Source organism: Eptesicus fuscus, chromosome 3 (genome assembly GCF_027574615.1).
Source record: "Eptesicus fuscus isolate TK198812 chromosome 3, DD_ASM_mEF_20220401, whole genome shotgun sequence".
Classification (NCBI taxonomy): Eukaryota; Metazoa; Chordata; class Mammalia; order Chiroptera; family Vespertilionidae; genus Eptesicus; species Eptesicus fuscus.
This window is the reverse complement of record NC_072475.1, coordinates 1,841,446-1,869,424: the sequence shown is the minus strand read 5'-3', so window position 1 is coordinate 1,869,424 and position 27,979 is coordinate 1,841,446. Positions and strand designations below refer to the sequence as shown.

Sequence of the window (27,979 nt, the reverse complement as noted above, 5' to 3'; positions counted from 1 at the left end):
CCAGGACACGTCTGTAACGACACCCAAAGGGAATGTTCCGGAAGTCCCCCCACTGCCTCCGTCACCGCCTCCTTTCCCCGCAGAAAACGGGTTTCGGCCAAAGCCCTCCTGTGGGCAGGCTGGTCGGCGCTGGTTGGCCAAACGGCGTCCCCTCCGCCCGCCCGGCCCGGCCGACCGAGCGCCGTCACTTCACTGGGCGGACCTGCCGGCCTCCGGGGACCCGGCCGCAGGCCTGGCGTCCACCCCCTGACGGCTTCCGGGGCGCCCACCGCGGGAGCGAGGGCGGGCTGGGGCGGCCGGGCCGGGCTGCGGTCACCTCCGCCCTCCGCTTGGCGTTTCCTTCCCCCGGGCGGCGGCCGGGCTCGTCCCCCCTCGCCGTCCACAGGGGCGTGCAGCCGGCACCGCTTCAGCCACTCCGCCCGGCCACCGGACCGCGACCGCGGCAGCGCCAGGGGCGTCGGGCACCCCGGGCCCGGCAGCGGCGTCCGCCGGCGCGCGCAGCAGGTGGGGGCGGGGCGGCCCAGGACGCACGCGCGGCGGGTGGGGGCGGGGCGGGGCGGCGCAGGGCGCACGCGCAGCGGGTGGGGCGGGGCGTCCCAGGGCGCACGCGCGCGCGCGCGGGGGGGGGGCGGGGCGGGGCCGGCGCGCGCGGGAAGCGCCCGTGGTGGCCGCTCGGTCCTGTGCGGCCGCCGCGCGTCATGGCCTCCTCGGTGCCCGGCTACTCGCCCAGCTTCAAAAAGCCGCCCGAGACCCTGCGGCTGCGACGGAAACGGGCCCGGAGCCTGGGGGCCGAGCTCGCGCCCGGGGGGCGGCCCGAGCCGGCGCCCCGCCGAGCCGCTCTGGCGGCCGGGCTGCCCCTGCGCCCCTATCCGGCGGCGGGCAGAGGCGGCGGCCCGGGCGCGCCCGGCAGGAACCCCTTCGCCCGCCTGGACAACCGGCCGCGGGCCGCCGCGGAGCCTCCGGACGGGCCGCCCCAGGCGCCGGGCCCGGTGAGTGGGGGCCTGCGAGCGAGGGCTGCCTGGGCGCGGGCGGGGGCCTCTCCGGGTGTGCGGGGCGCTCCGCGAGGGGCCTGGGCGGCGTTGGGGCAGCGGCCCTGGGGCTGGCGGTGAGCAGCCCACGGGGGACCCCTGGCTCCGCTGCGCCAGAGCGGCTCACCCCGAAGCCCGGGGGCGGGTCAGCGCAGCTGCGCCCAGACCCTCAGTCCCGGGCCCCGCACCGGCTGGGGGAGCGTGAGCCCGGGAGCTCCGCGCGCTGAGCGCCGGCGGGGACAGCTGACGCCCGCACCCCTCCCGCAGTTTCCAGGTTCCCGTCGGGAGCGTGACGTGCTGCGGGCAGAGAAGCCGGAAGGAACAGCCCTGGCCGGACCGCTCCAGGGAGCGCCCGAGATGCCATCGCATGTGCGTCCTGTTAGGCCCAGGGGCCGGCGGTGGCCTCGCGGGCGGAGGGCGCGGGTGGGCTGCTGGGCCCCCAACACTCCTCCTGCGGATGCCGCCGCTGCGCGTGAGCTTAGCTTTCCCCTGAGTCTTCGTCCCCACCCCACCCCACGGGATGTGGTGCCCTGGGGCTGGCTGACACCCCCTCCCCTCCGCACGCACACGCACACGCACGCCCCGTCCGTTCCCCAGACACTGCTGCTGTGGCGGCGCCACCAGGGCGCGGTGGTCCTGATGACAGCGAGTGGCCCCCAGTACCAGTCTCCCTTCCCGGTGAAGAAATGGCCTTCACAGGACCCACTGGAATGTTCCCCTTCCCTGCTGTGGTTCTGTGATGTCACCTGAGAAAGCCCTTGTCCTGTGGAGAAGACTTAACTGTTCTCCTCGCCCTGCCCGGGTTACCTGCAGGCAGCTCAGCCCGCTCAGCTGGAGTGGCTTAAGGGTGTTTGTGAGAGACTTGGAAGATGTCAGCTTCGGTAGCAACATGAGTAATAGTTTTTATTCTTTCATTGTGATCACGAAAATAACATGTCTTTTTGTAGACTTTTTTTCAATGATTTTTAGAGAGAGAGGAAGTGATAGGGATAGAGAGATAGAAATACTGATGAGAAAGAAATTTCATCAATTGGCTGCCTCCTGCACACCCCACACTGGGGATGGAGCCCACAACCCAGGCACATCCCCTGCCTGGGAATTGAACCAGCGACCCCCTGGTTCGTAGGTGAACGCTCAGCCACGAGCCAACGGCTGGGCAGCACATGCCTTTTATAACTAAACTTTATAGAACTGTCTACACTGAACAGTGAAATCTGTATCTCTACCACCACCACCTCCAGAAATTCCTACTTCCCAGAGATACTACTGTTCACAGACTTTTTCATGGTGTGTAGTAGATTATCTATGCTATTTATTACACGTTTTCTAAAATGTTGGCATTTCAGTGGTCATGTGGATGTTAATGAAATCTGTAGAGTGACGGTTTCTCCCTTGCTACTCGACTAATTTTTGTGTTCTTTGTTTTCTAAGACTTCACACAGATCATTCTCCGAATCTGATATGCCCCCCTCAGGAAGTGCAGAGTTACCTGTGGACTGGAGTCTTAAAACGCGACTCCTTTTCACCTCTTCTCACCCCTTCGCCTGGGCAGATCACTTGAAAGCACAGGAAGAGGCCCAGGGTGTCGTCCAGCATTGCAGAGCAGTAGACGTTACTCTGCCTCCAAGTATACAGGTAATTCTGGAAGAAAAGAGCTGTTTAGAGTAACAAATTCAGGGTAAATTTTACTTCTCTGCAAAAATACCAGAGATATTTCCTTCTAGTTTTTCTTTTGACATAAAGACTTGGAAATTTTGTATTGCCAAAATGGTGCTTTTATATAGTTTTAATCAGACTCAGTGACTGCCCATTAAATTTAGAGACCTGTCCTGAGAAACAGTCTGTGTTGCAGGGAGGCATTATTTGAACTAAACCATTCTTTTCTAAGGCTTTTGAGAAAGAAAATGTAAGGAAAATAAATGAAAAGCAATTGAAGAATAGGGTGACTAAGGCAGACTGGTTATTTTTCTCATTTACTCACATAATGTACACTCTTTTTTAAAGGCACTAACTCTTGCTACTTGAATGATGATGTCTCTTAAATTTACTAGAGTTGATGAATTCTAGAATGTTTTTAGAGAAATGCAGTAGTATTACTTTGAAGCAGCTCATCAACTTAAACGAGGTTAGAAAGGATCACCTAAAAGAGGCCTTGGTACATCATTTCTAGTACATGGGTAAGGGTGGTTTGGGACTCGGGTTACCAGTTTTTACTTGCTACATCTTTTGTTGTTGTTGTTGTTAATCCTCACCTGAGGACATTTTTCCATCGATTTTTAAAGAGAGTAGAGAGGGGGGGGGGGGGAGAGAAACGCTGATGTGAGACAGACACATTGATGGATTGACTGACTCCCACACCGGGGTCAACCCTGCAACCAAGATTGCGTGCGCCCTTGCCCAGAATCAGACCCGGACCCTTCAGCTCTGTCCATTGATCCAAACTGGCGAGGGCACTGGCTACTTTTTAAACAGCGCTGGGGGGGCGGGCGGTTGAAGGTTTTATTACCTACATGCCTGCACGCATGCACCCACACAGTCCCTGCCCTCCTGATAAAAAAGAGTCATTTTCTCAAGGATGGTAGAGACAGGAGAATGTTCCCATCTCTGTTTAAGTGTTCCTTGTGACATATGGCTGGGTAGACTCTAATTGCTGACAAGAAAGGTCCTCCCAAATAAGAGAGAACTACATTTTCGCCCCCGTAACGTTACTAAGACGTTACTACAGGAAGCAGTGAAGGTGAGTGTGTGGCACATTCAGGGTCTTTTTAATGAAAGTGTATCTTTCTGGGCTCACACCTGTGCGCTGCCTGGATTTCAGGACCCCAAGCTCTGCACTGAGCTGCGATGTGCCTTCCAGCAGAGCCTGGTCTACTGGCTGCACCCCGCCTTTCCCTGGCTCTCCCTGTTCCCGCGGATTGGAGCTGACCGGAAAATGTCTGCAAAGACAAGCCCTTGGTCGAATGATGAATCCCTACAACACATTTTAATGAGTGACTGGTAAGATTTGTAGAAACTTGTGTGACCCAATAGTGAATGTTCATCTGAGCGGCATTCTCTTCTTATTTTATTTCTGATGTGGAAATATTTAGTGGTAGAAAGATTGCTATTCCTCCTGAATGATTTTATTGGGACTGTTAATAACCACATTTAAATTGTTTAGCTCTTGATCACTCTTTTTGCAATTGTGAAAGTCATTTAAGTGTTTGGTAAATACACATAAACATAATTCTTTTTTTAAAAATATATTTTATTGATTTTTTACAGAGAGGAAGGGAGAGGGATAGAGAGTTAGAAACATGGATGAGAGAGAAACATCAATCAGTTGCCTCCTGCACGCCCCCTACTGGGGATGTGCCCACAGCCAAGGTATATGCCCTTGACCGCAATCCAACCTGGGACCCTTCAGTCTGCAGGCCGACGCTCTATCCACTGAGCCAAACCGGTTAGGGCTAAATATAATTCTTTAAGATTCTTGTCAATGACTGCTTCCATTCCCAGCAAAAGCTGCACAAAGATAATTATCAACAAGTTACCAATTAAATTTTATTTAAAGAACAAAATGGTTAGTGTTTAAATGGTAAACACTGTCTAAATATGTAGAAGTTATCAGTGAGTCTCATGATCAGTTTCAGTTATTTAAAAGCCAAGTTGTCTGTAAAAAATGAAAACCATTATTTGTAATATTTATGTTGTGTTTCAAATCAGGGTGAATATCAAGCTAAATTATACAATATTACATTTTAGATGTGGAATTAAATGTTTAAAGAAAATTTTTGCTTCATAGGTCTGTGAGCTTCACTTCTTTATATAATCTTCTGAAGACAAAACTTTGCCCCTATTTCTACGTTTGTACCTATCAATTTACTATCCTGTTTCGTGCAGCAGGATTAGCAGGAAATGATGTAATCACGGCTCTCATATCGCCTACAACTAGAGGTATAAGAGAAGCTATGAAAAATGAAGGTAAAACTATAGTTTAAAATAAGGATACTACACTATAGAGTAAACTCTTCCTGAAAGTTAAAAATACCCTTTGTCAGGTGAATTGTCTTTTATTAATTTTAGCTATATTATTTTTTAAAATATATTTTTATTGATTTCAGAGAGGGAGAGAGAAACATCAGTGATGAGAGAGTCATTGATCGGCTGCTTCCTACACACCCACCACTGGGAAAACGAGCCCATGACCCGAGTACGTGCCCTGACCAGGATTGAATCGTGACTCCTGGTTCACAGGCTGACGCTCAACTGCTGCACCACACTGGCTGGGCTTAACCCTTTGCACTCGCTTGCTTTTTTCTCGATTCCTTTATTCTGCTCGGGATTTAATTTTTTAAATACCCCAGATTTTACAAAGCGCAGCAGTAGAATAAAAAACTGGAGTTTCTTTTCATACAAATTTATTTATTTGGATTTTTTTATATTTCAAATTATTGATGCATTCAAAGAGTAATTTTAATCTAGACATCCGAGTGCAAAAGGTTAACTATATTAAGAAATATTTTATTTCTTTCTGATTCTTTTTATAGCAGTTGTTTAAGCTGTTCCTTATACATTGCTTTAAGTTAATGATCTTCCTCTCACGGATCTCTAAACACATACTGGGTTGGAAAGTCCCTATCTGAATATATGCTTCTTAAAATTCTTTATAGTACAAATTACCTACCACTTTTAACAGTTTTCAAACTGGGTCAACCCATGAGTGGACATAAAATATTTTTACTGGGTTTAATCAGCAGTTTAAAAAATGAAATAGAGTAGTATATACTTTATGAAAGAATACCACATGTAGTAAGAATGTATTGTTTCCTGAACCTTTTGTTTCAAGGAGATATGGGTATGTATGGGTGTGTTATGGGCTGCTAGTACAAGGTAATACTGAATGTAAACTAATTGAAAAATAAAATAAAGCTTGAAAGCTACTGCCTTAATAAACAATCAAATATAAAGACTCACATTTTCAAATTTTGGACTCTCTAAAAGTAGGGCATACCTGTTAAATTCTTTTAAATTACTAGTGTAGTAAAGAAAACTCAGTTATGTTTTTCTTTTCTCATGTAGGTATCGAATTTTCTCTGCCTTTAGTAAAAGAAAGTGGCCATGAGAAGAAGAAAGCATCTGGGACAAGCTTGGGACCTGGGGAGTATGTGATGAAAATAACCTTTTACGTCATCCAGTGGCTATTGACTCGGTGCAATAGTTTTGTAGAGGAAACAGCTTTATGAAATGGGGAATCTAACTATAGCAATTTTTTAGGGAGCAAGCCATCAGTGATGAGGATGAAGAAGAAAGTTTCTCCTGGCTGGAAGAGATGGGTGTGCAAGATAAAATTAAAAAGCCAGACATGCTCTCCATCAAGCTGTATCCTTTCATTTGCTGTGAACTAGAATTGATTGTCATTGAAGTAAGTTAGTGAGCAATGGAATATTGACTGGCAGTTTTATTTGACCGTAATGTTTTGTTTTAATATGTTTGTATTGATTTTAGAGAGAGAGGAAGGGAAGGGGGAGAGAGAGAGAGAGAGAGAAACATCGATGGGAGAGAAACATCAACCAGCTGCCTCCTGCACTCTCCACACTGAAAATCGATCCCGCAACCTGGGTAAGTGCCCAGACCAGTAATCCAACTGGTGACCTTCTGGTTCATGGGCTGATGCTCAACTTCTCAACCACGCTAGCCTGTCTGACATAATCTTAAGTTATCTTATGATCATACTAAAATTAATTCACCATCATGACACTAAGTAACAAACCCTAAGTACCAATAAACTAGGAAGCTGTATTTTAAAAAGAGCAAACATTCTATGTTGTTGAAGTTTGTGGGGGGAACAGAATATATTTTTTGACTAATGAAGAAGGTTCTGTTAGGTGTCAATTTCTAGCAAATTCAGGTTAAAGTCAGGTCATTTTGATTTAAACAGGTGCCTTCTAATTGCAGTGAAGACGTGATAACGAGCATTTCCAGTTTGGAATTGGGAAAAGGGGTCCCAGGTGATTGAGAATCAAGATAACTGCTTTTCCCGTTGGCATGGGATTTGTACTTGCAGTTTCCTTGATTGTCATCTTCAGGCGTAAAGAGAAACACGAGGTACAAGTGGACCACAGACCTGAGTCTGTCGTGTTGGTGAAGGGAGCAAACACCTTGACGTTGCTGAATTTTTTGATCAACTGTCGGAGCGTGATCGCTGCTTCAGGTCCACAGGCAGGACTTCCGCCAACTCTCCTGTCCCCGAGAGCGTTCCGGGGTGCCACCATGCAGATGCTGAAGGTAAAAGGGGTTGGAGGGTAACTCTACACTGATCTTCATAACCTAGCTTCTTTTTAAAAAAATAACTTTTTGTTTTTCAGTTAAGGTTGATATACAATATTAGATTAATTTCAGTTGTACAATAGAGTGATTAGACATTTATATGACTTAGGAAGGGATCACCACAAGAAGTCTAGTACTCATCTGACACCAGACAGTGTTACAGTCTTACTATCTCCCATGCTGCACTGGACATCCCCGTGATTTTCTAAGTGGCAAATTGTACATCTTAATCCCTTGCCCTCTTTTACGCGTCTCCCCCCTCCCATCTTACAACCATCAGTTCATTCTGTTTGTTTGTTTTGTTTCTTTGTTTTTTGAAATTCACATAAATTAAATCAGATGGTACTTGTCTTTCTTTGTCTCAGTTATTTTATTAGCATAATACACTCAAGGTTCACCCATGTTGTCGTAAATGGCCACATCTGTGTGTACACATCTTTCACCATTCGTCTATTGACGGACACTTAGGTTACTTTCGTATCTTGGCTATTGTTAATGTTGCAGTGAACACTGGGATACACATGTCATTTTGAATTATTGTTTTTAGTTTCCTTAGATAAATATCTAGAAGTGGAATCACTGGATCCTATCTTTGTCTCTTGTGACAGCCTTTGTTTTAAAAGTCTATTTTGTCTGATACAAGTATTGCTACCTCAGCTTTTTTTTTTTTTTTTCATTTCCCTTTGAATGAAATATCTTTTTCCATCCCTTTACTCAGTGTCTTTCTATCTTAAGTGGCCCTCTTGTAGGTAGCAGGTGTATGAGTCTTGTTTTAATATCCGTTCAGATTGGAGCATTTAATCCATTTACTTACATTTAAAATAATTATTGATAGGTATAGTTATTGCCATTTTATTCATATTTTTCTTCTCCCTCTCAAAGCAATCCTTTAACATTTCTTGTAATCCTGGTTTGGCAGTAATGAACTCCTTCGCTTTTCCTTGTCTGTTTCCTTGTCTGGTCTTCAGTTCTGAAAGAGCTTTGCTGGGTAAAGTGGTCTTGGTGGTAGGTCCTTGTTTGTCATCACTTGGAGTATTTCATGCCAGTCACATCTGGCCTGCAAAGTTTCTGTTGCGAAATCAGCAGACCATCTTATGGGAGCTCCCAGTGCTTTTCTCTCTCCGGCTTTAACCCTTGGTGTTTTAATGATGATGTGTCTTGTGTGGGCCCTGTCTCTGGTGCCTTTTGTGCCGCTGCCCCAGCGCTGGAGCTCAGAACAGGTGAGTCTGTCAGCGAGGAAATTTATGTGCGGGCCCTTTAAGAGCAACACCTGGGACTGCAGCTGTGCTAGTCTCACTCAGCCACATCTGCTGGTTGTCACGGCCTGAAGTGACTCGGACTTCTCTGTTGGCCTTAGAGCCCTGCCTGGGGCCTGCTGCAGGGCTGGGACCTCTGCAGCGATATCCATCCTGGTTTTACCCGCCACGTGGGTTTACCAGCCCATCCTGCATCCTCAGTTGTCCTACCAGTCTCTGTGGCTGCTTTCTTACATCCTTAGTTGTAGGGTTTGTTCCGCTAGCTTTCAGGTGGTTCTGAATGATGGTGGTTTTATAGTTCAGTTGCAATTTTGATGGGGTCATGGGAGGAGGTGGACAATGTTCACCGACCTACTCTGCTATTTTGACTGGAAGGAAGGAACCTAGCTTCTTAAAAAGTACTTTTTCTTTTTTGATAGGATAAATTTTTGACTTGCTTTATTAGCATTTTTATGTTGCTTTTTCTCCCAGTAAACATGAAAATATATGAATTATATGGAAATAATTTTTCTTACCAAGTGTAAAACTGGCAACAAAAACATTTTGGTGTTAATCTTTTTTGCCATAAAAAAAAAAAGTTGTCGCATTTCTTTTTCTTTCTTGTTTTTAAGAGAGAAACATCAATTGGTTGCCTCCCTCACATGGCCCGACTGGGGATCAAATTCACAACCTGGGTGTGTGCCCTGACCAGGAGTCAAATCACCAACTTTTTGTCATTCTGGACGGCGCTCCAACCGAGCCACAATGCCCAGGGCGCTTGTCTCAAGAGACAAGAATATTGAATTATCTCAAAAACTGTTGGCAGTAGAATCAATTTATTGTTTTCCCAATAGTCTGTATTGAAAGTATATTACTAAATCAGAGTGAATACCATATGAAAAACTTCTATTTTCTAGAATCTACTTAAACTGACAATCTCATAACTTGGAATAAAGGATGCCGGAGACAGAATTTACTAAACACTTTTATTCTTATTACACTTTTTTCATGTCTTATGAACTACTTTTGTTCCATAACTCTTAAAGAGAGGAAAATCCTAATGAAAAGTTAGTGAATACATTGTTAGCTAGCGACAAAAGCTTGAGAGATGATGACCATAATTTTTTTCCCCTTCAATTTTTTGGAAGGCACGAAGTGTGAATGTGAAGAAGCAGGGTGTTTCTGGATACAAAGATCAATTCAGCTTGGAGATCACAGGTCCCATCATGCCTCATTCTCTACATTCTGTGACCATGCTCCTCAGGTCCTCACAGAGGGGGTCCTTCTCTGCAGGACTGTATACACACGAGCCTACCGCTGTGTTTAACATCTGCCCACCCGTGGATCAAGTACTGGGAAAGGTAAGTGGAGAGCTGTAAACAGACTGACAGTTTCCTCAAAGTAGGTGAAGGAAATGATTTATAATGAGCCAAACTGTTTCAAGTAATTAAACTGTATTTACTACTTATTTTCAATTATAATTACTGAGGAAGGGATAATGTATCTATGTAAGTTTTGTGATTTCAAGCTATTGTACTTAGCAATGACTTAAAAACTACCCCCACCAGAAAAAAAAGGCAAGTCAGTATGAGGATTTAACAAATGGCCTTTAATTTTTGACGTTTTCAAGTTTTATTTAGAGGTTATAATTAAAACTATGCAAAATTCTTTTAAGTCAACTTCTGTTGATAATGAATAGTACGAAGGTATTGGTGTCGAAGTTCCCACAGTGACTATTAAAAACTGAGTGTTCAGACAGGCTGGTGTGCTTTCACTGACTGGTGTCCCAATTCCCACAGGAGACTGTGCGTGAGGAGCTTGCCAACTGTGGGTTGCACCCTAAAACTCTGGACCAACTTAGCCAAACACCAGTACTGGGGAAATCCTCCTTACGGAGTGTGGAAATGAGTGACTACGTCTATAATTGGAGATCCTGACCACCAAAGTAAGCCTAAACGGAATCTTTGAGGAAAAAAGCCTCTGGCAAGGAAATTCAACATTTTTATACGTTGGCTTTAAATTTCATTTTGGAAGTTAGAGGAATATTCAAATGTTTATAAACATTAACCGTCAATATTATATGCATGTTAAGATTTTAGATCAATATTCTCATTTTACTATTTTTTGAGAAGATATTCAGACATGAAAAACTCGGGTAACTTGAATGAGAACTAGATCCCTATAACCTAATTATAAACTGAATAGAAAATTCAATCAATGTCAAGTGCTTCCTTCCAAATGGAAAATTGAGGCTAAATTAGTATCAATTAATGACATCTGGCCAAAACTGGAACCAAGTATTATGAGCAGGTTCTAGCTTGTAAAGGTAGAAACCAAATTTATAGGGCATCTGCTGAGTTGATTGTTGATGCTTCTTACTTTCTTTTTTACAATTCTCTCCAATATATGTTAATTCAGGTCAGGGTATTTTGTATTCCACATAGAATAGTGTATTGAGTTTAAAGTACGCTCATCCATCATGGCATAGTATTTAATGTGTGTGTGTGTCTAGTTCAAATTTTCTTAAATAAAAGTGCTTAGAAATCATAAGCATTGGGTAAAGAAACAATAGTATTTAGTGAAGAAGTATGTGTTCACTTTATATTCCAGAAAATAAAACACCACATTTATTCCAGAGAAGTTTGTATTTCGGGCCTTAAGCTTTTGAAAATAAAGTATAGACAGCATATGAATACCACTGTAATACACATGAAATTTTCTATCAGACCCTAAAAATTAACATAAACTTAAACTCTCTCAGTCAACAAAATAGTGGCTGGGTGCCAATTTTATTAGATAAGTTGGTTACAGCATTTTAATTATCATTTTACGTCTATCTAGGTGTAGCTGAAATTCAAAATGCACATCAAAGTAAAACTATATCACAACTCAATGCCATACTAAATGGACTTGGCCTCTGCAGTAGAATTCTAGTCAGACTTCATTTTGACTCCCTTCTCATGGCCCAAGTGGCTTTGACGGGAACGCAGGACTTAGTGCTGATCATCACACAACATACCACTTTCTGTTTATAACTTCTACAAAATTGTAAGGGGAGATGGTGGCTTCAGCCCTGTGAACAGATCTTGCTTGATTACATCAATAACACTGGCCCCAGTATCTGTCCAGCAGAACCCATTGTGAACTAGTACAAGGTGCGCAGCCCTTCACTGATTACAGGCAAGTGTTACAGCAGCCTAGCCAGAAGGAAGGGGAGTTACATCATAGTACAAAATACAGTATAAAAGCGTAATTTAACATTCCACACTGAAGATTACGGATGCCTTCAAACAATCGTTTGGATGTTAGCCACTTAAACAAATACATCACTAAGGTAAACAATATAAACATACCAAAACCCTGTATGGTTAAATACAATTTCCATGGTACAAAAATCAAAGCCGGGAGATGTTTGTACAGATTGCTTTTTACACAATGTTTTAAATTGCCAAATATTTACAACATTAAAGAGGAAATACATTTTGATGCGGAGTAGAATTATCTGAAATGATTAATATAAAACCTCAACCTATCTACGTGAGGCACTCCTGAAGCAAGTGGCATTAGCCATGAGGTCCTTTGGTAAAAGGCCCATTGCTTGAAGAACCACAGTAGCTGCTGTGGCTTTAGCATGCTTCTTATTAGGGCTGGCAAAGCTGGGCTGGTAAGCGCTTCCATTTATCAATACCTATTCAAGAAAAACATACAATTGGGCTGGTAAGGGCTTCCATTTCTCAATACCTATTCAAGAAAAACATACAATAAGAACAGCATCAAACTTTAATATCTATTAGCTTTTTATTTTTTCACTAAATGCTAGAAAACTAATTTAAAACATAAACCCATACTATGTAAGTCAAATTAACCTCAACCCAGAAGGAGCAAATCAGAGAGACAGCAAATTAAAAGCAGGTCTCCAATTTGAAAAAAGCCCGATAGTTCTAAGTTAATTCCCCATTTCCTACTATAATATGGCAACAAATAGTTCACAAGATTTTGCCCACACCTTTCCCTTCCAACATATTTTTAAAATAAGGTTTTTAAAAGTCATATTAAGAGGCATACTTGTATGTTTAAAAACCCCTCCTCTCTACCTATTACATATATACACTCCCAGCCCACAAACAATATATCAATCCTATGATCATATACTTATCCCTCACCCGCTAACATTGTCATCAAATTAATAAATGTGTACAATTAATGCAGAAATTCATATTTACCCTAAAGAGAAAATGCTTGCGATGATCAGGGCCACTATCATGGATCAAGAGAAATTCAGGTGGTTGCCACCTTCTCTTATTACAGATTTCCATCAAGGCAGACACAGGATGTTTGCCTGCAGAGGAAAAATAACAGTTATTCATTATCTGCACCATCTGTGGCAACCAATTATGAATTGAAAGTAAGGATGGGTGAGAAGAACCCCAGAGTCCCCTCACCTGACAGATCTTTCATTGCCGCAGAGAAGTTCCCAGACCTCTTCTGTGCTCTTTCTCCCACAGCCACGAGACCTTTAAAAAACCAATGTTCATGAAATCAACTTCAAAGGAAATCTTCAACACAGTCCCCTTACCCTTGTTTCTAGATCAATCTGGACTTCTAGTTTGCTATGTTTCAACATAGAAATATACATACTCATATACCCTGGTACTGGAAATGATATAAAATGTTCAGGAAATAAGCATTTAGTATGTGAATACACATATAATTGCGTGCCATAATTATCAACTCCAGGTCTGTTGCTTTGTAAGTTTAAAAAGTAGTGGCTATTCATTGCAACTGATTTCTAAAGGTTGCCCATCCTTTAAAAGAAGATGCTCAGTAAAAAGTATATTCCTCAAAAGATGAGGATTTTAGGTCACACACAAGTAAAAAAGTGAGAAGCGCTGTCTAACTGATAAATGGGTTCATTCCCCCCACCCCCGGCAACGAAGCCCTTTCTGACTCATCAAATAAGAGGTGTTCTCGAAAGACACACACACAACTGCGTAACCTCTCTTTCCACAGTTTAGCTATGTTACTATGCAAAACCAAAGTTCTCCCAATTTCTAATTCTGCTCCTGTTTTCCCAAACCCAACCCATGAACGTTGCTCCCCGGAATTATGCAATGCATCCACCATGTTTTCTTCCAATAAACCACCTTTTCGTGACACAGATAATCTATTCAGCTTGTACAAGCAATAAAATGTCAATGTGACATAACTAGCAAAATGCCCTTTCCTAATTTAATTTAAAGCTTGAATTAATGCTATATCACAGGATGACTGTCAATCTTATTCCCATGCTCTTTTTTATTATCATTATTACAACATATTCCCACCAGTTTGAAATAAAATGGCAACACGGTATTCTACATGGATGGCAATGTAGAAAATCTGATGCAAAACAATAAGAAAAATTTAGTTGGAGCTATTCCGTTTCCATGGTCAATAAGAAAGAATAATGCAATTGCATTAATCTCAATGAAATCTCTATTTGAATACAAAGATGAGGAAAACAGATCTGAGATTTAAAAATCAGACTTAAATAAGCTCCAATCATCACACTGAGCTGACATTCCCATGGGTTATACTTGGGCGCCCAAAACTCGGGGCCTTCTGAAAAAGCTGCACTATTGTAGGCAGCTGATCTGCTATTCCCCAAGCCAAAAGAACGGAATTACTGAGCTTGAAAAGAGGGTTTATAAGGCGGAGACTAAACAGCACTTTAATAGGAAATAAAAAGAATACGTGGGATAAAATATCTAAGAAAAAAAAATCCTAGAAATAAAGATAAGAATATATTCCATCAAAATAAAATGGCCGCTTTATAAATATAAAATCTAGTTAAAATATAAATCATAGATTCAAAGTTCCATAATTTTTAGCAACTAACATTAACACAGGTTGCCTTTTTAAAGCTAAAATTAGTGTTTCCTCCTATAATTATATAAGCTGTTGGGAATGGGTTAAACTCCCGCCCCCCCCAAAAGAAAAACAACAACAACAAAACAGCTGTATAAGCAGAATGCCTGCAGATCAGGATCACAGACATCCAAAGAATGTAGCTACTGGAATGAGACGTGCCATGTTAAAGGGGGAACAATAAACTTCCCCCAAAACTTGTTTACCTTTTCGGTCAGTCTTGAAATCAACTAGGATAGGTTCCTTATTTCCTTCTTTGTTTTTCCCTAATCCTTCTCCTTCTCTCCAGCCCATTTTTCTCATCAAAACGGCTCCCATTCCTCCAGTTACTGGGGCTGCTCTTAAGAATTGATCCTGTCCAAAGAAAGAAAGGTAAAATGTCCCATCTTACAGTTAGAAATTGACTGTAAACTCAGTGTAAGTTTTTAAAAAAGAAATCTTATTTTACTTCTAGATCTGTTACAGTTACAGCAGTTAAATTTAAGTGCTTCTTATACATACTGTAGTGTGTATGTTCTAATTTTTCCACATTAACATAATAGTATTTTGAAAGTCACGTAAGGCATATAAATGGCAGTTTTAACACAGTGGCCCTCGTGCCCCCTCCAAAAAAAATTAGAACACTCCTGTTTTCGTCCACTATTTACGTTCACTGGTATCTCTTCTCAGCTTGCAAAATAAAAAGAAGGCAATGTTAAAACAGTCAGTAATTGTCCCAGGTGTACCTAGTCAATAAATAAAGCCCAGAAGTCATTTTAGAAATAGTTCGGACACTGAAGAAGCATACTGTTATCGCCCATTTTATTTCCCCATTCTACCATGGAGCAGGTATAAATATTTTACATAGAAAAACCCTATGCAGCAAAAGAATAACTCTATAAAATCAACCAACAGTGAGTAATGGAAGACAACCACATAAAATAACCTGTTATTATGCCAAACTGAATGGGAATTCCTTTAAAACCTCGCTCGATGTTAAAAGACTTAAAGAACTCCTTAAGCGTTTACATACCTAGGCCTCGGTGGCAGCAGTGTTGTGAATAGTAGGGCTGGCACTGACCGGGGCAAGAAGACAGCTACAAGGATTGGGCCCTGAAACAAGTTTCCATACAGAGGGGTGAAAGTTCACAGGTTATTCTGTGAACAGTCATCTCTCTTGTATCCAACCCACTGAACCATAATTTCCATCAAAGCAGCAAACCACTTAATGTCATAAGATGCACAAGTATATACATTAGCATGATCAAGTCAATTATTGTCACACATTAATCCGTGATGCCTCTCGGGCGTCCATATACAGATAACAAATTACTACTAAATTCTACTGTTGGTCTTTTTGTGTGTGTGTGTGATATCGCCAAATCATTCTTTATTTCCCCTTGTTATTAAATTTTAAATTTACATTCTCCAGCAAATATATAGATGTTATTAACTTATCAATAGAGGGGATCAAAATTTTTGGTAAGTCTAGAAATAGTATTCATTAATCACATTCCTGTATTGACAAGTTAATACCAAATTTGTTAAATCTTGTTTTCTGACAGTATGTAAACTGTATATTCTTCTCCCCAGCTTTTTAATTACATGCTAGGGAGAAAGCATGCCAATGATTTGTGTGACAGACATTAAGTCCAACAAGGTGCTCTGATGGAAGGAGGCGGCTGTGGAGGTAAAAACATACCCCTGGTTCAGTTCCTTATCTGGTGCAGGCCATGCAGTGCTGATGTATTGAGAGAAAAGTTAGCTGATGCTTGGATATCAACTGCCTTGTTGCTACACACCTAGAATGGCTTTTACTTACTTCCAGGTTCATCGGCCCCTCTTTTCCAGGAAACACTCCTAAAAAAAAGGGCAACTGTGCAGAGTACATACAAATACCCAAATAACCCAGGTGTCCAATTTCGTTTCCATTCTGATATATTCATGTTTCTTTACCCCAGGATGTATATAGTTAACAAAAAAGCTCATTAATGAGACTACAATAGTTAACAATATTCATCAGGTCATGTCCAAATGATACCATCTCAAAAAATAAAGGTTGTTTTAATAACAATTTTTAAATTTTTACTTAAAAAAAAAATAAAACTCTCCTTTATCTACTAATAATATATTGATTTACTGCAACAAAATACAAAGGAGTGAGGGAAATGCTGCATTCCAAGCGGCTTTTAACGAAGAGGGCACTGAGCTGTAACAAGGCAAGAAAAGCCAAGTGAGCATTTGGGAACATTTCCTAAACACAAGCAGACGGTCTGCAGTAAGTAGTGTTAAGTTTCCTGTTGCCTAATAACTTTTCCACATGTCCTACCTCATTTTTATAAATAAAGCATTCCTTCCTTGATGTTAGTAGCAAATATTCTTTAAGTAACATACAAATAGTTTTCCTGAAAGCATTGCTTTCTTCAGTTATTTAAAAATTAGGTCAAATGAACACAGCTTTAAGGTATGAGAATTTATCAAAATGATTTAAATTAATATTTAAAAATCTGTCAACTGCCTACAAAACTGGAAATTTTTTAAAAATTAAGGGAAAGTTTATAGGGTATTGAATCTATAAAAGATTCACTTTTCATAAATTAACACAATGTTTAGAAGTATGTTTAGAAGCATTATAGATTAGCACTTTCATTATACATAAATATTAGATTAAATTTTGCAATAGAATCACACTCAAAAGTTTCTAACTAGTAATGTACACGACTAATGATTATGTGCCTAAAACATTTATATAAGTTTCAAGTCTCACTTCCTGAAATACGGAGTATTCAGCTTTAGGATTAAGCAGTTTTAAAGAATTAAACTGTTAAAGAAATAGGTGTACTTTTGTAATTCTTCCCAATGAGATGAAAGGCATTTTTCAAATCCTACACAAGTCACTTCACATTGGAAATGTAATATAATTAGTCCAAAATTAATTAAATCTTAACAACTGATAGATTCTCGTCGTCTTTTCCCAATTCCAACCCCCTAGTAAACTATGTAAATTGTAATTTTTTAATGAATCTTTGTACTCAAATATACACATGTTAAGAGTGCTTATTCCCCCCCAAAAAAATGGCAGGCAAAGTGAAACTTGTATATTAATTTGTTAATAAGGGGATCACCAGAGATAATGCAATCAAAATTGAAATGTTATGAGATTAAAAGTTCCAAAACAACCCAAATCTCCTTTTTTCAGAAATCAGCTCATTCCCTGGCGCTCCTGGCGCTTCTCCACAGCACCTGTCACATTCCCACCTGAGGCAGGAAAGGGACTTGTCTTCTCTGGGACACGTGTAGGCTGAATTCCACGTCAGTACTGGCCCGTGGCCACAAAAGGCGTCAGGAGTCCGTACAGCAGGCTAAAGAGACCTTCCCGATCCATTAGACCCGCAGCCTCCCAGTGGCAGCGCCGCTGCCCGTCCTCCTGAAACAAACCACCACCCCCCACCGAGCAAGCCACACCCTCCACCAGCACACATGCCCCGGAAGCCCTTGGCACCACCTCAGACTGCCCACAGCGAGGCAGCCGTGGGCGGAGTTCACAGGTCTCCTTGCAGGCATCGGACACCGGGGCACCTACATCTTCACAGCACGGCGTCCGTCCTCCCTTGAATTTAGGGCTCTATGTCCTGCTTTTCCTTGAGGCCAGTGGTTCTCCAATGAGCCTGTGGACCACCAAAGGCCACCAGGGCCCACGTGGTGGTCCACAGATGGGACTGTCCACCCCACCCCACCCCGTTCACCCTCGGCAACGCCCACCCCACGCTCCAGCCGTCCCCCCAGCCTTCCAGTCCCTTGGCAAAATCACCACATGCAGTGCTAATACCGGGGCCTCCCCACCACTTGCTGTAACAACAGCTGACAACCACGGGGCCCTGGGCCTGAAGATCACGAGAGGGCGAGGGGAGCACGGGAGCTTAAGGAGGTGCAGGCACTAAGGAAGGGCAGAGGGCAGAGGAATAGAGAAATGGAAATGAGGGTGGCAAAGGGCTCTTGGGGGCAGTGTCCACCAAAAATAAACCTGTAACAAAGTATCCCCGGATGAGAAAGCATGTGAGAACCACCGCTCTGAAATCATTAGATTAGCATCCAACAGGAACTGGCCCATTCAGAACAGCACCTGAGACACAGTGTGAGCATTCAAAACACAGTTTAAAGAGACCGCCCGCCCCAAAGACCAGCAGCAGCAAGAATAACAATAACCTCAGGATATAAACCCATGGCTCTTGAGCCGTATTTATACACTGGCCATTGTCTCATGAATCCGGTCCATCCTCAGTGTCCATCCTGGAGTGCACACACAGCAATTTACTCATGAACTCTGTTTAGTCACTGGCCTCTTAATGCATTTTTAATAAAACACGTTCTAAAAAATTTGAGCTTTCTACTTGGACACTTTGGTGTGTGCATTATGTCATGTACCTTTTTAATCCAGGCTTGGGCGCCAGTATTGGCCAGCTGTTCCTGTGTCAGGACCTGGACTCCCGTACTTCCGGTGAACTGGCCAGGAATAGAGTTCAGCTGAGCCCAGGCATCGATCTGAAGAGAAGATGATGACTCAATTACTAATTAAAATTACTCGGCTGGTTAAAATGCCACTGGAATTAACAATTTAATTTACTAAAAGAAATGGTTTATTTAGTTCCAGAAATGCTGTATTACTGGCTTAGATATTCAATTTTTAAGAGAATATAGTGATTTTACACATATTTAAAATTGTTTTCCAGCTCTCGCCAGTTTTGCTCAGTGGGTCGAGCGTCGGCCCTCGGACTGAAGGGTCCCGGGTTCTCTTCAGGTCAAGGACACAACCTCAGTTGCAGGCTTGCTCCCACTATCCCTACCCTGATCAGGGCGCATGCGGGAGACAACCCATCAATGTGTCTCCCCCTGCTCCATCCCACTCTCTTAAAAAAAATTTTTTTTTTCTTAAACATTTCAAATCAGCAGCAGTTTAATAACATTCAATGAATCCCATTAACACAGTATCATCAAACAATGGATTTCCTATCTGTATGAACATGTACTTACAGACAGAAAGGTAGAAGGAAAGCTGTCCATTGTTAAAATCATGTGACTCTGGACCCTGCTGACTGGGTTGAATGCCACCCTCTTCACTTACTAGTTTTGTGACCTTGGCCATCAGTTAACCACTCTTTAGCTCAGTGTGCGTCACTGGAAAGCAGGAACTCATACTACTACTTACATCTCACAGACCTGTTATGGCCTGTGCTATTTTTACAAACCGGATTATAAACTCAGCAGGAATTCTTTTCTATTTTATTTGCTCAAGAACAGTTCCTGTCATATAGTACACAATAAACATTTATTGAATGAAGGACCAGGACCCAAATCACTATCATTAAAATAAGCTAATTAGGCCATGGCCATCCTATATAATAAAAGGCTAACATGCAAATAGACTGAACAGCGGAATGACCGGTCACTATGATGCGCACTGACCACCAGGGGGCAGGAGCTGTCCCCTGGTGGTCAGTGTGCTCCCACAGGAGGAGCTCAGCCAGAAGCTGGGCTCATGGCTGGGGAGCACAGCCATGGTGGCGGGAGCCTCTCCCACCTCCAAGGCAGCGCTAAGGAACCCTCGGGGATGTCCGCCTACCAGCTTCATGGGGAGCGGGCCTAAGCCGGCAGGCGGACATCCCCTTGCAGTCTGGTCTGAGGGACGCCCCCCCAACCCCCCCCTCCGCTCAGTGCACGAATGTCGTGCACCGGGTCTCTAGTTTAAAATAAGCTAAGTAGGCCATGGCTCAGTGGTTGGAGCATTGGCCTGAGCATCAGGTCTCAGGTCCAATTCCAGATCAAGGGCACATACCTGGATTGCAGGTCCGATCCCCACCCCCACCCCCACCCCCCTGAGGCTCATGTGAAAGACATCTAACAAATGTGTCTTTGCTTTTCTCTCTCTCTCCTTACCCCTTACCTTCCCCCCTCCCTTCCACTCTCCCTAGAATCAATGGAAAAAATATCTTCACTCCTCCAGTGAAGATTTAAAAAAAATAAAATGATTTTTCCCTTGGATTTTTAAGATAAGAACCTACATTTCAACAGCATGCCACTGATTTTGCTTATGTCACAACAATCTAGTTAGTAAAAATCTTATTTAGATATTAAACTGCTACATACCCGTTCCTGAGCTCGATTTAACATGCTCATGGCTTCAAGGTCAAATGCATTCTCACTTAGTCTTTTCTGAGCAAGTGCCCGCTCACTCATTGCTGTAGAGATGTCCACAGGCTAAGAAAGAAAACATAATTATCTCAAATTACGATAGAACCCCTAAGTTCAGAAAAGTGCTCATGTATTTAGTTGCTATATATCAAAAACAAAATAATAGTCTTATATACATATTAACAGTCTTATAAGTAGGCAGAAGACTCAAAAAGGTAAAGTAACCTTGGGAAGCTGACAAGGAGTATTTCAGGTAAGTTACAATGTGTCAGAGGAAGCAAAATCTGACTGCTTGTTTTCTATATCAAATTACAATCATAGAAAATCCCATGAAAAACTTAATCTCCAACCTTCACTAATAAGTCTTTTGCGGTAAACAGAGTTTTTTCAACTATCTTGTATTACTAGCAGTTTTCATTTTAAACTGCTTGTGAGCATAACCTTCGGAAGCAATAAACAAGGTTCTTGAATAAGCAGCAGAAAACCACTGTCGTGTCAATGACCTGTCCTCTACTCCTGTGCGGATGGGTCTCCTCACCTGGCAGTTTGGTCTTAAGAACTAATTTTATCAAAATACTCATTATGTAAATAAATGGATCTCTTTTCACTTTATGTACATTCATGACCAGTTAAAATATTTCGGGGGGAAGTACATATAAAACACAGAGTTGAGACATGTTTGAGAAGTCTTAAGTCCTTTTCAAAGTTCAGAGTCTGCCTGTAAAAACCTTATGCTAAGCAGGTGACAGTGACTTAACTTTAAAAAAATTTTCATAATGAAGGCTCAACCACAGAAGGAAAAAGCCATCAAGTGAGTAAGTATCTGATGTTTTTTGTTCTAATATTAAGAGTGCAGGTGGGTCTGTATCAACTAACCAGTTATTAATACTTTTTTTCTTCTAACACAACATAACCCATTAATATTTCCTAGTTATTTCACCCAAGAAAATTCATTTTTGGAAAATGCTGTATGTCATCGGAAGGTTTCCCTATATTAATGTACAAAGAATAATTAGTAAGCACTGCATGGGTATGATAGTAAAATAAGTTCACAGCTAAGGATTTGTTTAAAAAGCTAAGTAAAGGCTACCTGTAATTTCATTGTATATTGTGTATAAGACTTCTTTCAAAGTAAGAGCTATATCTAGAGAAGGATAAATGACTAAGAGAGAATAATTCTACCTCATGCATAAGGATTACTAACCTTTCTTTTCCTAACTTCAGAGCCCCTTAATCACCCTATCACTCCTAGTTCTAATAGTTCTTTAACAAAATTAAAGACTTTCTTACAAAGTAGCACTATAGATTCTTATACATTATCTTCTTAAAATGAAAGCACAATTAAACTGAATTCACTGTATTTACTAAACTATTTATAGATCTCATAAATGAAGATCTTAATTTCTTAGTCAACTTAATAAATTATCCACACTAATTAGAATTATTTGGGGGGCCTATAAGAAGTCAGACTAACAAGCTAAAATACTTTTTATATTTTCACTTTTCATTTCTATTAGAATTCTGACTGCTGGGACTTTCTGGTCAGAATTTATATTCCTTTGGCCTACTTCAGAGGTTTCCTAAGACTCTAAGGATTATTGATGTAATTTTAAAAGGCCCAGAGAATATAACTTAAGTATTGTTCATAGCCCTTGTCAGGGTTACTTTGGATCTCATTGCTGTCTAGGTATACGTTAGTAATAGGGTTTCATTCTAAAAGCCTAAACTCAGGAGATAGTGGGGGGAAATCTACCTACCAACCAACCATTCCCAATCCCTGATCCCCAATCTCCAACTATAAATTAGCCACACACACACAAAGTAATTAATATGGCTCTGAAAACTCCAACTTTTCTAGAACAAAATCCTTCCCACCTGGAAACCAAATGAATCTACCTCTCTGAATTCATCCTCCTGAAGACATTCTATAGATCTTCATACTTCTTTCTCTTTAAGCCTTTATTGTGGAAACAGGTGACCTAATGCTTCCTCACTTATCCCCAGGATGAAACTTCTTTCAAATCTCAGTAATATTTTATGTCAAATTCACATCACATTCTGAAAAGAACTTAAACATAGCAACCTTGGATGCTTAATATAAATTTCATCAGATAAAATTACAACCAGTTTTCTGCTGAGGTGATATAATTTCATTTATTCTTCAACAGGCTTAGCAAGTTAGCTGTAAGATCATGTCAGAACTTAGTTAAATAATAATTTGACTATTAATTTCATATCTTTTTAAATGTGAAGAAATATATTCAGAATGAATCAGGATTATCTTACCCTCTTAAAGGACCTTAAGAGTTTGTATCAAAAAGCACGTTTCCCAGTTTTCCAGGTAATGCAGGATATACAACAATGCATGAAAGGCAATTATATAATCCCCAAAGCATTGATATTCATGGGCTAGGCCAAACATTGTGTATCCGTGTAAAACACAGCTGCCCTTTACATGAGCAATGTCCAATGGAATTTCCTAGTGACAGCTAATGGCCCTAGAAACGTGGCCAGTGCAGTGAAGCCACCTGACTTCTCGGTGGCTGATGACTGCTGTACTGGAGGACACATACAGATGGGACAGAGTAAACTGTATCATATAGTGAAGCCTCAGAGCCTTCACCATCTTTTACTGTTGCTCAGAAACAGGAATGTGTGAAAGGCACCAAAATGATACCAAAAGGCCTTATAAAAACCAAGGAAAAAACTTAAATCCTATAGAATACTTGATCAAGATGTCATCAGCAAGCCTTTTCCACAGATATACTATAGACTTTCAACCTAATGTATAAAGTATAATGATCTAAAGCGTAATTATACTTCTGTAATAATATTCCAGACATTATGAGGAAAATATTTCATTTCCTTTTCCCTAGGACTTGTTTTAAAATATGAAATCTACTTAAGCGTTGGGAATAACCCCAGTTCTCACATTTGTAGAAACCTATTCAGGTTCTCTTGTCTTACTACTTCCTCTCTAACCTAGAAGGCGGTGGCAGCACACCTGCCTTCCCCCTGGACTGTGCTCCCTGGCTAGTGTCTGCAGGGCAGGGCAGTGCGGGGCACAGCGGAGCGGATCAGACCAGAGCCGCCAGAGCCGCCTCACTGCAGCAGGCCTGGCCTCAGGCTGCCTCACCGCTGTACTGAGATAGCCAGGCTGTATCCCCACCGCAGTTCCCTTCTTCACTGAACGCCCCCCCAAAAGGCATTAGGAATAGTAAAATATGTAATATCATTAGCACCGAGGAAGATGCATTTCAGAGCCTTAAGTTATAAATGTATGTTCTTTATCTTCTCATTGAAAAATCCTTCTCAGTTGCCCTGGCCGGACTCAGTGGTTAGCGTAGGCCTGCGCACAAAGGTCACAAAGGTCTCAGGTTCAATTCCCAGTCAAGGGCACATACCTGGGTTGTAGGTCTGATTCCTGCCACTGGACGGGGCAATTTGGGAGGCAACTAATCGATGTGTATCTCTCTCACATCAATGTTTCTCTCTTCCCTCCCACCACCACCCCTTAAACAAAAAACAAACTTTTAAGTCAATTTATTTCCCCCTTTTGTTAATCTATTTACATAGACAGAACAAATATTCTAAGTGTTTCTTAAAAAGACAATGAAAGGATATAAAATTATTTTCTACACAGGTAATTGCAGGTATCTTGAAGACAGCGTAGAAAAAAAATTTAATTATAGTGGAACTGTAAGAAAAACATGATCTATATATAAAACGTGATTTTAAAATATTTAGCAAAAATACAAAAGCTCAGTTATAAAAGAAAATGACAACTACAAAAACAAAAGCCACACTATTAAATCGAGAATGTTTCAGTTGTTAAATGTGTTTGATTAGTTTTAAAAGGTGAATTATGGATATTTTTATCAAATAAAATAATTTAGTGCAATGCTTAGGTTTAACTTATACATTTAAACTAAATGAATTATAACAGAAAAACAAACAGATAACCTATTGGCTTAAGGAAATACAGTGAATTCTAATTCCATCTAAGGAGAGAATGAATATCAAGGCTATATTTACACTGCGGTACGCTAGGAACTGTGTGTTCAATTTCCAATGGAAATTTTCATCTTGCCTCAAGAACTTAAACTAAAAACTTTATAAATCTAGAGCTTCTAAACACTGAGATTTTTAGCTCCACTGGGATGTGGAAATATTCTTCAGTAATAAAAACCAATCACACAGCCTAAGACAAAAACATTATCTTCACATGTAAATAATCACTAGAACTTAAGGGAGGGCAACTTCTGGACCTCTCAAGTACTGGTGCCTGATAGCAAACCCAAGGAAGTTTTGTCCCAGATTACATTTAAATCTTCTCCCCAGTAAGTCTTTGCTGGCTTTATTACCAAGAATTAATGGCCCTGAGGACCATTTTTTAACTATTAGTTTTCCAACATTTTTTCTGTTCCTTGCTTATCAACCAGATTCACACAAATATGGTCAAAATTCTGTAGTCATTCTTTACTGTCGATGATGCGGATTTGGCAGTAGAGCACAATCTGATGAGCTGACAATCCATAAGCAATGGATTTGTTGATCCATCCACGTCTATCCAGTTATGTCAAAGAGCAAGACAATGGAAGGGATTAAGGGTTATAGCAAAACTAAGGTCAAATCTGTGACCTTTGCCTAAGACTGTAGACCCCTGACGGAATCAAGAGAGCTAATGCTCTCATAAAATGTCACTGATAGTATTCCACAAACACTGGTATATAGAACATCGATCTTAAAAACATAGTTTTTAAGACACATATTTCTAAGACACAGCTAAATAACTAGAACGAAACATTTTATATGAACATTTCCTCTAGGTGTTTTATTTTATTGCTACAGAAACCTGAGGGGGATGGGGGGGGGGGAGGGGGAGAGATCCTGTCCCTTTTCCTAAAACTTTGGGATTGTTTTGCTTAAAATTAAAGTTTACCTATATATTGTTTGAGCCTAATCTTCTACAAAACTAGCTTCGAGTTCTAATATCAAAAAGTTGTGTACATCCTGCCAAAGGGAAAATCGGCTCTATTTATGTGGCTTTAGGAATAGAAGCTTTTCCCCTCCTGCTTTAATAAAACACTCCTTTATACTGATTATAAAATAATACCCACCTTTTCCCCTGAAATTTCTTTGAAATAATTATCAACTTTTAATTAAACTCTGACAACCATTTTTGATGCCAAGACTAAGGCAACCGCCCCCCATCAGTGTTAAGACTAAAATTGGCTGAGCACTAAATTTCTAATATAAATATCTAAGTAGATGTATATATAAACTCTCAGTCAAAAAGAAATGCTCAGCAGCATCACTCAGCACTTGAGTAGTTATAGTCACTATCTTCTCAGAAAAAACCCTTGGAATTTTGCAGTATTTCTAGGGCTTCATTCTATCAGAAAATATTTCTCACATTACCACCCTACAAAGTTTGTCCCAACTCTGTTAAATGTGTAATCTGTAAGAAATTACTAAAAGCATATGAATCATAATTTCTAAGTCAGTTTAGCCCTCTTATCATGATTAATATTCAACTACTACAAAATTTAAGTTAGTTGCAAATATCAGTTCCCCCTTTCCCTGTTAAGATGTGCAGGTACCCGGATTTGGGGATTAGCAACTGGCCAATCAGGTGGTTTCAATAAAATACTATCCAAACCAGCTACCCCAACCTCACTGGTGATGGCATAACTTGCTTAGATTTTTGGACCCTATGTAACATTGCTCATCACTGGTGGCTGTAAGTTACACTGGCTAGTTATCAGGTCCAGTCAGCTTCACTGTATAGAACTTTTCTCCTTTAAAATGCTACAGGTCAAAACCCCCGCACACACACAGTGAAAATGTCCCGTGAATAGCTCAGGGGAAAAGGTTTCTGATTTGGGTTCTGTTCACTTTCTGATTTATTTCTAATACTGGAGGTGTTTAGTGGAAGATGACCACATGGGCGATAAACAGAACCTGAGGTGGAGAGAGAGCACAGGTCTCTAACCTGCACATCCCAGAACTGCACGGAAAGGGAGGGGGGAAGAAGTCCCACATTGTAAGGGCATCGGCATCTAATCCAGTCCTTAGACAAATGTCTGGGCTTTGGAAACAAAGGGCAAGAGGTGATGACTAGTCTATGGGATTTTTAAAACTCCCACCCCCCCTAGTAAGTCTCCACCCTCCCGTATCCCCCAAGCGTGATTTTGCACAACAAGTTAAATAAAAGTAAACTGTTTATTAAAAGATACAGCAAAGGTACAGATACAGAGATACATACAAAGGTACATATATATATATTTACATATATATACAGTCTTGCTGTTTCATGTGCACTCTATTTAGCAGCACATTCTGTAAATCAGGTGGCATTTTAATGGGGTTCTTTTGACACTGGCGTTATTACTGCATCATGACAAGGTACAACTAAAGCCTCGTGAAAATTTCAGGGTGTGAATTCCACTTCTCCAACTTTCATTAGTAGCAAAGAGAGAAAGGAGAAGGGAAATGGAGTACACCACGGCTGAGCATTAGGTTAAACACAAGAATTCCAAAGGGCCAGGTAGCACAGGGAAGGGAAATGATTAAAATTAAGGGCTATCTGACAAACAACCCAGGGGAACAGTTAAGAAACCATCATTTCAGGGCAACAGGCTATGTATTCAAGATGCTCACATCAGCCTACAATGACCTTTTCCATCCACTTCTTGTGTTGAACCTGAGGATCTGCCTCTGTCCGCTCAACCCCTCCACCCGGTACACGTGCTACCACCAAAACCTAGAGCTATAAAGCCTCGAAGCAAAACGGGAAGCTAAGTAGTTGTACCGTGGGCTGCCTTCCCACAAGTGCAGGGAGGGCCCAATGTTGGGGAGGGAAGTGACAACACTGTTCTCTGCAATTCGATGCTTTTCACTTTGTGGCTTGGCTCCACAAAGTGAATTGCATCGAGTTACTGTCAAATGAGAAGCTGCGGGTTGTTTCATCTGTCGTTTAACCCGGCCCTGCCGTTTACCCCGGCCCTAAGAAGAGTGAAACAGAATCCAAATCAGATATAAAGTAACAATAAAATGGCAGATTCAGGCATAAAAAAAGAAAAACACATAATATTTCTCTTACTTACCTCCGAGGGCAGATTGCTGCTGAAAACATTGTCGTCATCTTTGTTTTCTTCACCGTTTTTATCCACAGGAACCCACTCTCCGTAAACGCTGTCTGCTTCCTTTTTTCGGTGCTGAGACCCAGACGACACAGGAAATTCTTTTGTTAACGTGACCTGGCTTTTTGGAGGAGTGGGCTTTGCGGCAGCAATCTAAAAAAGTAAAGTTTCTTAATTACTCCTTCAA

At 41.5% G+C, this 27,979-nt stretch overlaps 2 protein-coding genes across 10 annotated transcripts in view; one reads left to right on the top strand and one right to left on the bottom strand.

Moving 5' to 3' along the window:
• The first annotated feature begins 643 nt into the window (after nt 1–643).
• DONSON (DNA replication fork stabilization factor DONSON) lies at nt 644–27,979 on the top strand. Of its 6 annotated transcripts, XR_008555484.1 has the most exons (13): nt 644–989; nt 1,296–1,397; nt 2,460–2,663; nt 3,847–4,025; nt 4,813–4,991; nt 6,090–6,171; nt 6,285–6,389; nt 7,097–7,295; nt 9,721–9,933; nt 10,372–10,517; nt 16,052–16,148; nt 21,579–21,662; nt 27,825–27,979. XR_008555484.1 is itself a non-coding variant. In XM_054713500.1 (11 exons), the coding sequence occupies exons 1-10, from the start codon at nt 699–701 to the stop codon at nt 10,507–10,509; spliced, it is 1,692 nt and encodes a 563-aa protein (XP_054569475.1). In that variant the 5' UTR covers nt 644–698; the 3' UTR covers nt 10,510–10,517; nt 27,825–27,979. The 6 variants fall into 6 exon arrangements, 3 of the variants coding, with proteins under 3 accessions (XP_054569475.1, XP_054569481.1, XP_054569470.1); XR_008555482.1 differs by lacking the exon at nt 16,052–16,148; XR_008555487.1 differs by lacking the exons at nt 21,579–21,662; nt 27,825–27,979 and adding an exon at nt 18,897–18,967.
• SON (SON DNA and RNA binding protein) overlaps nt 11,330–27,979 on the bottom strand; it is a 33,766-nt gene continuing 17,116 nt past the window's right edge. Inside the window, exons 6-12 of one of the 4 annotated variants that reach the window (XM_054713473.1) lie at nt 27,757–27,945; nt 20,603–20,713; nt 18,884–19,000; nt 14,686–14,833; nt 13,015–13,086; nt 12,796–12,911; nt 11,330–12,260 (exon numbers count right to left, since the gene is read on the bottom strand). In XM_054713473.1, the coding sequence (XP_054569448.1) occupies nt 12,102–12,260; nt 12,796–12,911; nt 13,015–13,086; nt 14,686–14,833; nt 18,884–19,000; nt 20,603–20,713; nt 27,757–27,945 (912 nt within the window). In that variant the 3' untranslated portion in view covers nt 11,330–12,101. Of the gene's footprint in view, nt 12,314–12,795; nt 12,912–13,014; nt 13,087–14,685; nt 14,834–18,883; nt 19,001–20,602; nt 20,714–26,858; nt 27,656–27,756; nt 27,946–27,979 lie in introns of those variants that run through there. The other 3 variants (XM_054713476.1, XM_054713478.1, XM_054713483.1) reach the window with 3 other exon arrangements.

Coding starts and splice junctions, on each gene's coding strand:
- DONSON (XM_054713500.1), top strand. CDS start 699: ATGGCCTCCTCGGTGCCCGGCTACTCGCCCAGCTTCAAAAAGCCGCCC. Junction 2,664..3,846: donor CTCTGCCTCCAAGTATACAG/GTAATTCTGGAA, acceptor CCTGGATTTCAG/GACCCCAAGCTCTGCACTGA. Junction 9,934..10,371: donor TGGATCAAGTACTGGGAAAG/GTAAGTGGAGAG, acceptor CAATTCCCACAG/GAGACTGTGCGTGAGGAGCT.